Source organism: Bison bison, unplaced genomic scaffold, assembly GCF_000754665.1.
Source record: "Bison bison bison isolate TAMUID 2011002044 unplaced genomic scaffold, Bison_UMD1.0 scf7180017864342, whole genome shotgun sequence".
Classification (NCBI taxonomy): Eukaryota; Metazoa; Chordata; class Mammalia; order Artiodactyla; family Bovidae; genus Bison; species Bison bison.
Genome location: NW_011494914.1, coordinates 183012 through 192529, shown reverse-complemented (window position 1 = coordinate 192529; position 9518 = coordinate 183012). Strand labels below are relative to the sequence as shown.

Genomic DNA, 9518 nt, shown 5'->3' with positions numbered 1-9518 from the left:
CATCAGTCGGTCAAGGCAGCGTACCACCGATGGCGGGTTGCACGTCCTGGTTCCCACTTCACAGTCATGCTCAAAATGGAAACGAAAGACACGTCGCAGCACTTGCACTTTTGAGGACTGAGGATCGACCGCAGATCGGCTGCGGAATATCCCCGCAGGAATGGGGGCTGGGGGCCTTGCACAGGATTTGTTAAAAGAAGAGCAGGTGTGTGATGCAAGGTCTCATTAACAATCCAGCTGACCCCTCCTTGGCCGCTTGGCATTTCAAAGATCACGCTTTCTACCTTCCAAGTTTAACTTCAAAGTAACAGAAGGGCCCCGTGGTCCACCCCCCGGTGGGTCAGACTCTGCTGGGTTGAGCTTCACAGACTTTACTGCTCATCCCCACGTGACCCATTTCTCAGGTCAGAGGACTGAGGCTCAGAGACCTGACGTGACTTTCTCGAGATCACAGATCAGCACTTGGCAGAGGCTGACATGGGACTCGGGCGGTCTGACCCCAAAGTCCTTCCTCTTGTCTGCCCCACCTCATTGCCCGCAAGACACAGAGTGGTGAGTGAGCAGTGCCACTGGGAGGACTCCAGCAAGAGCAACGAGGGTGCAGCCCAGGACGGGGGGGCTCGACGAGAGAGAGCACGCGAGCGTCCGCCGCTTGGCAGACTCTCTGGAGCTGAGTCAAGAAGTGTCTGTATTCTCCGTTTCCCTTTTTTTCTGGCGGGGGGAGGGTGGGGATGGTCACCCAGCAGGGCTCTCATTATCGTCTCCAAACCAACATGATGAAATAAACCACATGAGGGCAAGGCCGACAGTTCTCAGCATCCAATTCGTGATGACCCATCCCGTGTGTCCCGAGCTAAACCACTGGCCCCATGCACACACGGAACCACAAAAGGAAGACCCCAGGGTCCTTCGCCACCTGCCGCGGAGGCCGAGGCTGGAGGCCGAGCCACCGAGACCGAGGACACACCAAGGTTGGGCTCCTTACCTGCAGCCCTCGGAGGGCTCAGACCTTCCAGCCTTTGGGAGCACCCTGCCCTGTGCACCACCAACGACAAGACTGACATCAGACCCGAGAGCTTGGAAACGGGGGACTGGGCTACAGGACCTTGACAAGATAAGGCCACAGTTGAAGACCATCCTGGACGCGCTGACATTTCGTTATTCCCAGCGACTCCCTGTTTCTCTTTCTCCCGGGAGAGACAGCGGCTTGCAACATGAAAAGAAAGACCTCGCTCTCTCCACCGACAGAAGACAACAGGGGTCAAGCCTGCGTGCGGGGCACCGTGATGGAGCCGCAGGGGACGGGGCCCAGAAGGCGGATGCATGCCCAGTGGCGTGGGCGCTCCCGCTGCCCAGACAATGGCTGTCGCCGGGCAGCAGAGCCCCGGGCGTCGAGCCATGCATCAGCCGGGACTCTTGGCAGCTGGCGCAGCAGCCTCAGCAACAGTCTGGCCAGTGGGTACTGGGGGCTCTGAGAGCTCGACCACTGTCCAGCCCAGAGACGGCCTCCAGGGCTGGCTCTTCTGGTAAAAGTGAGTGAGCGTCACCCCTCACCAGCCCGCAGAGGCCCCTGCAGGCACTGCCGTGGTTGGGGTAACTTGCAAACGCACAAACAACTAAATGGCTCCAGCCAAAGGGCTATGGAGGGCATGAGAGTCCCAAGACTTCAGGTCCCAGGGACCAGCACGCCCCACCCCCACCTCCTGGGTCTGAGGACCCCACATGGCCTTGGGGTTCACATGGGGGCAGAAGAGCTCTGGCTATAGAGCCACCTCAGGGCTCAAAGAAGCACCCCACCTCTGATGGAGGGGGGGGACCCCACCAACATGCAGCAAGTTTTCTCTGCAAATGCCTCCCGCTCCAAGAGGTGTGCACGAGCTAACCAGACTCAAACAGGGGTCTTTCAGAGCCACATAACACATGGCGGGGGTGTCTCCAGAAATGGGAAATGGGCTTAGGGACACAGAGGACCCTGGCGCTTCGTGTGGCTTGTGGGCTGCTTCCTTAATGGGCCTGAGCCTCAGTTTCCTGATCTGTAAAAGGGGCAAATGCCACCCACCCCACCCGCTCCACGTGAAGAGGATCACGTGAGATGAACACGGACACTGCCACGTATGAGGAGCTCGGCTCGCAGGTCTGAAATACTAGGAATAAATGAGAGGCGAATCGTGCAGCTAATTTGTAGCAGGCCGTTTCGGCGTGTGAGGAACAGACAGATCGGTTCAGGACAAGCAGAGAAACAGGGTTGTGTGTGTCTTTCCTGTCACATGAGGCAGCTCTGTGCGAGCCGCAGAAGGTATCTGCCACGAGCACCCTTTTGGGCTAGGCTGATGTCCTTGCTCCTGCTTGCTTGGGACCTTTGCGGGAAGCACCCTGATGGGAGGGGCGATCTGCCCAGAGCCATCCCCTTTCCCCCCATCCCAAAGCCAAAATGCGCCTCCACCCCACTATGAAGGAATCCCAGAGAGACACACGAGATGCGATTGAGTATTAATCACTGCGTCATTTCTGCCTCTTTGCAGCCCCAAGGACTGTAGCCCACCAGGCTCCTCTGTCCATGGGATTCTCCAGGCAGGGATACCAGAGTGGGTTGCCATGCCCTCCTGCAGGAAATCTTCCTGACCGAGGGATCAAACCTGGGTCTCCTGCATTGCAGGAGGATTCTTTACCGTCTGAGCCACCCGGGAAATAGTTACAGGCTGTGTGGATGGCTGCTATGGCCTGGTGCAGGTGGGCGGCTCTGGGAGGCAGGAGGGAGCCCCTTGCTGAGAGCAGTGTGGGAGGTGATGAGGCACCCCCCTCCCCCACCCCCTGGGCCGGGGCTCCCACGCAATCTGCCATCTGACAGCCCCCACGCACTGGCTGGTGAAACGGAACATCTGTCCTCGCAGCTGGACAGCTTCCTGGGAAGTCTGGGGGGAGGCATTACGTTTTCCTCTTGAATTCACTTTCAACACTGGGCCAGCTCAGTCCACTGGGAGGAAAGTCCCCGCTCTGTGCCAGGCATCACGTGGCTGCATGCGGAGCTCCTGGGAGCCAAGACCCTGCTCCCCAGAGCAGGAGACAGAGCTGGTGGGGGAGTCCTGTCTGCCTCACAGAGGCCCAACACTGGCTCAACACTGCAGGTGACTCGGGCCGTTCAAAGGACCCAAAAAAGGTCCCCATCACAGCTGGAGGCTTAGCGGGTGGTGGGAGGTCTCCTGTGGACCCCCAGCCTGTGCAACGCCTTCCGCCAGTGGGATGTGGTTCTTTCTCTTCTTTCTTGTTTTCCATTCAGTTCCTTTGCTCCCTTTCTTCTCTTTCTCATTCCTTTTTTAAAAAACATGTCATTAAATTGTAACCAAGCAGAGACATAATGAAGGACAGAGGAGCCTGATGTGCTGCAGTCCATGGGGTCGAAAGAGTCAGACACAGCTGAGCGACTGAACGACGAGAGACGGAACTAACGCAGTCCAAGAAAACACCGTTGGTCCCTAATGATGTTCAGTGAGAGCAGCGGGTTCAGGGCTCAGGCAGACCCGGGGCGACTTGGCCGTCAACTGGTCACGATGGCCACTTCATGGCCCTGACCTTAGCTTCCTTGCCTTGGGCTGCAAGGAGATCAAATCCGTCCATCCTAAAGGAAATCAGTCCTGAATATTCATTGGAAGGACTGATGCTGAAGCTGAAGCTCCAATACATTGACCACCTGATGCGAAGAACTGACTCGGAAAAGACCCTGATGCTGGGAAAGATTGAAGGTGGGAGGAGAAGGGGGCAACAGAGGATGAGATGGTTGGATGGCATCACTGACTCGATGGACATGAGTTTGGGTAAACTCCAGGGGTTGGTGGTGGACAGGGAGGCCTGGTGTGCTGCAGTCCATGGGGTCGCAAAGAGTCAGACACAACTTAGGGACTGCATGGCAGCTAACAGGGCTACGTTGAGACAGAACCCCAGCACACGATGCATTTGTGGCAGCTATACAATCGCTAATCCTGACCCTGATCCTCATCCTCGATGCCAGTGTCCCCCGCCCACCCCTCCCTGAGTCCCCAGGCCCGGCTACTCTCATTCTGTAGGCTCATTTCTCCAAATGCACAAGTGGGATGAAGGCGCCAGAAAAAAGTGTTGCTAAATTAAAAACAACTTTTGATGACTTGGCAATAGAAAGTTAAATAGTAAATACATTAATTAAAATGCATACATTTTTAAAGCTCACTGAAAGTATCATCTTAAACCAATTAAGAGAAGGGCATGTCAACCCACTCCAGTATTGCCTGGAGAATCCCTGTGGACAGAGGTGCCTGGCAACTTCAGTCCATGGGGTTGCAAAGAGTTGGACACGACTGAAGTGACTTGGTGGTTTAGTCGCTAAGTGGAGTCCGACTCTGTGACCCCATGAACTGTAGCCCACCAGGCTCCTCTATTCATGGGATTTCCCAGGCAAGAAACACTGGAGTGGGTTGCCATTCGGCTTCCTAGGTGGCCCTAGTGGTAAAGAACCTGCCTGCCAATGCAGGAGAAGTAAGAGATGCGGGTTCAATCCCTGGATCGGGAAGATCCCCTGGAGGAGGACGGGGCAACTCACTCCAGTATTCTAACCGCTGAGATTGCTGAGTGGTTAAGCGTTGGACTTAAGATCCGATGGACATGTGTCTGCGTGGGTTCGAACCCCATTCCCAGCAGTAGTGACTTAGCAAACTGATTAAATGGCCCAGGGACTCAACGTCACCGCCCGGACTTTGTTTCTGGCAAGTCGGGAGATTAAACTGACGGCTTCTCCAGCCTGAGGTGTGTCCCTCTCTCCCTTGAGAGATGAGTGGACGGTCGGTTTGCTGCCGAGATGGGGAGAAGGGGCTGCACGTGGACTTGAAACACACACATGCACACACGCGCATGCTCACACACATGCGTGCTACACACATGCACGCCCCCACCCCCGAGGCACTTCCGGCAGATATGGTCCAGCCAGATAGGAAAACCTTATAAAAACAGAACGTCTCAAATGCACCCCATCACACCCATCGTCACCCCCGAGGGCTGTCCGGGGAAAGCTGGACGAGAGGACTCACGGCCCCTGAGAGCGCCTGCCCCTCTCACGGCCCCCCGATAGTCAAGTGGGGGCTGACTGTGTTCCTGTTCATCCCGCCGTGGGGCTGAAGCTCGGCAGAGAGCAGGCGCTCTGTAAGGTCCATTTCATAAAGTAACTAATAAGCCCAAGTTCCAGAACATTAAAAGAGTTTGGGTCATTACTCAGGGTTCAAATAGGAATTCACTTGCCTTTCGATAGAAAAGGTGTAAATATCCCGATTTAAAAAAAATAAAATATGAAGATCACCCCTGGTAAGAACAAAGCGGGACTTCCCTGGCAGTCCAGTGATTAAGACCCTGTGTTTCTGCAGGGGCCATGGGTTCAATCCCTGGTTGGGGAATTTAGACCCACAAGCTGCACGGTGCAGCCAAAAAAAAAAAAAAAATTGGTAAACTGAATCTCTGTGGCACAATTCAGCTAAGAGACTTAGTGTGAGGAGTTCTCTGTCTTGGATCTCGGCCTCATCAGATGCTAGGGAGCAATTTCATAAGCCGATTTACCGCCTAGCCCCCTCCTAGGGGCCGGTCCCTGTGTGTGTGAGTGACGTGTTACCAGCAGATCAGAGGCTGAGTCAGCCAGTTCTCCCCACAGACGAGGACACCTTCAAGGCTGGAGCACGGGCACCCCGATGGAAAAACATCACTGTCTGCCTGCTCCTACCTTCCTGTGCCTCAGCTTCCCCGTGGGTGACATGGGGGCTGGTCTGGACGACCTCTGAGGGTCCTGGGGTTCACGAGCCCCGCCCTCTCTGATCCCTCGGGAAGATCTGGGTCCTCTGCTTCTCCGATCAAGGGGCAACAGTAAGAGGCATCACCTCCTGGAAGCCCAGGAGTTCCCAGTCATCTTTCACTTTCTTGGGAAGAGGCAGAAATACACAGAGCACAGGGCCTATTGCAGTCAAGGAGAACATTTATAAAACAGACAGACCATGGGCTTGTCAGTAAGCCACAGCCAGCCAGCCAGCCAGTGCGTGCTCAGTCGTGTCTGACTCTCTGCGACCCCACAGACTGCAGCCCACCAGGCTCCTCTGTCCAGAGGATTTCCCAGGCAAGAATATTGCAGTGGGTTGCCATTTCCTCCTCCAGGGGATCTTTCCGACCCGGGGATCGAACCTGCATCTCTTGTGTCTCCTGCACTGGCAGATGGATTCTTTACCAATTGCGCCACCTGGGAAGCCCAGTAAGCCACAAAAAAAACCACACTGTCTTTGGCCATGCTGCGTGTCAGGCAGTATCTTAGTTTCCTGACCAGGAATTGAACCCACGCCCCCTGCATTAGAAGCGTGGAGTCTCAACCACTGGACCACCCAGGAAGTCCAGAATGCACACTTTGATAGCTTTCACCCCACAGCACCCTTCCAGTTGTCAGCAGGGGTCGTGGCCATCTTGGGGATGCCTCTGGGCAAGAACTTTAAGCATGGGAGCTCCCCTTCCCGTGTCTCTACGGATTTAATACCAATCCCGCATCACGACAGTTTATAATGCAATTTCACGTTCATTACCCAACCCAGGTCCCCGCAACCAGACTGTCCAAAAGGCAGGATGGAGGATAGGTCCTGTTTTGCAGACGAGGAAACAGAGGCTCAGGATGGTGAAGCAAGACACCCCAAATCATCAGAAATTCTCTGATGAAACAGAGGTGAGACCTGGAGCCTCCTGGCCCCTGAATAGCTGACTCCTGCAAGCTCAGTGGAGCGCAGACGGCAGGTCACGTCTGGGAGGGAAATCGGAGGTGGGGCCGGGTGGGAGTGGCGCGGTGAGACACCCTCACCAGCAGACATCGCCTGCCCCTATTTGCTGAGGCTTGGAATCCCTTTAACCAAAGGCCAAGTCGTGAATTCTACTATCAGAGATTCTCAAAACACAGGACTTACATTCTCATGGAGGGCTCAAGGACTGATTCTGGTTTGTGCTGTTTTCCAAAGATCAGGCTGGGCCACCTGGGGTCCAGGCACCTCCGTCCCTCACCATCTGGGCTAAAGTCAGGCTGGCTGCTCCCCTCAAAGCAGTGTCCCCGAAGCCACACGCGGGGACCAGCTCGCGGTTACAAGCCCTCATCTGCAGCCCGGCCCTCGAGTCAGCCCTGGGTTCACACGCACACAGAGATGCTTACTCCGACACACCCTCCGCTGCAATTTACGAAGGGGCCTCCCGGGATCCCGCCGGCAAACGCCACATACCTAACGTTCAGGCCGCGGCCCCTGCGGTACCCTCCCCGTCATGTATCAAAGCACAGCAAGAGCAAGCATTCAGAAGCAAAGGCACCGACAGGCATGCAGGGCAAACGCAGCAGCAGAGGACTCCGACTGCATGTACCATGCTGCTTGTAGATGGGGGGTTTCCTATAGATGTTATCTTTGACGCCAGTGTCTGGGAAAGGAGAAAGGGAAAAAAAAGGAGAGAGACAGCAGGGTGAGCAAGCACACCGTGATGATTTCCATTCTCCCGCCATCCGTCAGCAAGCAGCCCGTCACCCAGCGCCCCCAGCAAGGATCGGGGAGCCCAGCGACGGGCGCCCAGGCCCCACACACCTCAGCTGCACTCAGCCCAGATGCCACCCACCGTTGTGAAGGGGGCAGAGGGCCGGAGGGGGCTAGGGCGGGTGTCCAGGGACAACCTGTCTCCAGTCCACTCCCGGAAGGGCAGATGCGCCTCCCCGGGGTTTGTGGGGCTTTGGGAGAGGCTCAAATACGTGCCGGTTTGGGGATGTGCACACCACCCATCTGTGGATTTTTAAAGCATCTCAGAATTGGGGGGGTGGGGGATGAAGAAGCTTGGGGAACATGCGACTCCCAAGAGGTAACAGCAGACGCCCACCCCGACAGCTCAGGGGTGGCCCGTCTGCCTGGTGGGTGGCCGTGCGTCCTGGGAGCCTACCTGGGACGTGGAAGTGGCGAGGAGCCTGCTGGTAGGTGGAGGGGGGAGGCTTGCTGTCTGAGAGCACGGAGAGGCTGGGGGTGCTCCGGCCACTTTCACTGCCTCCAGACGGAAGAGCGAAGACGGCAGACAGAGGCGGGAGGGGAAAGCAGAGGAGAGCATTTCAAGCGTGAGAGCTTCAGGAGCCCCTGTCTCCCCTGCCTGGTGGGGCCTCTGCGCCCTCTGCCCAGGGGAGGGAGTGTGACCCCCGCTCCACCGACACCTCTAGATGAGGCCCCACGACTCATTAATCCAACCTTGAGGAACCGCCTTCCATGGCCCCAGGGTGGGGGGCAAGGCCCAGCCTGCTTGGAAGTTCCCAGGATGGCTGGCTGGGCCATCGACGGTGCCCCCCTTTCCCTGGGTGCGGGGTGGGGCATGGCCAGGCGGCTGCCTGAATCTAGAAAATCACAAATTCACCAAGACTAAGCACCCCCACCTCTTCCTAAGTATCCTTGTGTAAAAAGATGCTGAATTCTTGGGAGGATTCACAAATCAGCCATTCACAACAGGGGCTGAAGTGCTAGAATTCATCGACATCTGTCTTTTAAAAGCCACGGAGGACAATTTTATCAGCTACGGGAGAAAAAGAGGCAACTGGTGTTCATCAGCTACCGTGTTCCCAAATAAAGCAGTTTTGTTTGGGTTTTTTTGGCCAGATTGAAGGGGAAGAGCCCTCTGATTTTGGCTCCGACTTTTATCCCACCTAGATCTGTCAGTTCAGTTTTTGCGGACAAGGTTGGATTATCAAGTTCCAGACTTCAGACAGCCGTGGTGACCCTCCCCGCCCTGCCCCCACACCTCCTGAAGGGATGGCACACGGCTCGTCTCAGCAGGACACACAATGGCACAACTCATTCCCCCTCTGAGCTCAGGGAACGTTACGGGACAGCTGGGTGAAAGGAGAGGGACGCCTTGACCTGAAAACACCCCAGACTGGGAGTCACAGGACCCCAAGGCGACACACGATGAGGCAGCGCGGGCCGGCCTGGAGGTGCGCTAACGGGGGTGGAGCGGCAGATGGGCTTAGGGGGTGCTCTTGCCTTGGGGTGGTATGCTGGGGACCCCGGGGGGCCTGAGGGGCAGGGTGGGCACAGCAGACCACAACCAGCTCCCCAGACTGACTGCAGCTTCCAGCAGCTTCCCGCCAGGGCACCAGTTTCACCTGTCAGCATGGACGGAACGTCGGGTAGAGAACTGTACCCCCCGGGGAGGGGATGTGAAGCCCGCTTTTCCCTTAGCATCGCCCTCCAGCACAGCTCACAGCCTTCTGGAGCCTCAGGCTAGGCTGCACTTCCCAGTGGGTAGACGATGCCCACGGGTGTGTGAAGGAAACCGCAGACCTGCCCTGCTGGCCGTGACTCATCACCCCCAGGGCACAGAACATGCGGAAGCCAGGGCTTCACACTCATCTGCTCGAACCCAGAGCAGCTGAGGACGGCCTGACCCTGCTGTGCCAGAGCGTCTTGGCCCAGCCTCCCATGGCTTGTTTCTCTCTGCTCCTCCCCGGTGGGGCAGACTCCAGCACG

The 9518-nt window shown here is 56.7% G+C and overlaps 1 protein-coding gene across 3 annotated transcripts in view; it reads right to left on the bottom strand.

Annotated features, from left to right (window-relative positions):
* The window catches only part of ABLIM2 (actin binding LIM protein family, member 2), a 143266-nt gene that overhangs the window by 44200 nt on the left and 89548 nt on the right, over positions 1–9518 (bottom strand). The window contains exons 12-13 of one of the 3 annotated variants that reach the window (XM_010854525.1): positions 7951–8052; positions 7390–7443 (exon numbers count right to left, since the gene is read on the bottom strand). The exons of the other annotated variants lie outside the window; for them this stretch is intronic. Of the exons in view, the coding sequence (XP_010852827.1) occupies positions 7390–7443; positions 7951–8052 (156 nt within the window). The remainder of the gene's footprint in view (positions 1–7389; positions 7444–7950; positions 8053–9518) is intronic. 3 annotated transcript variants of the gene reach the window in all.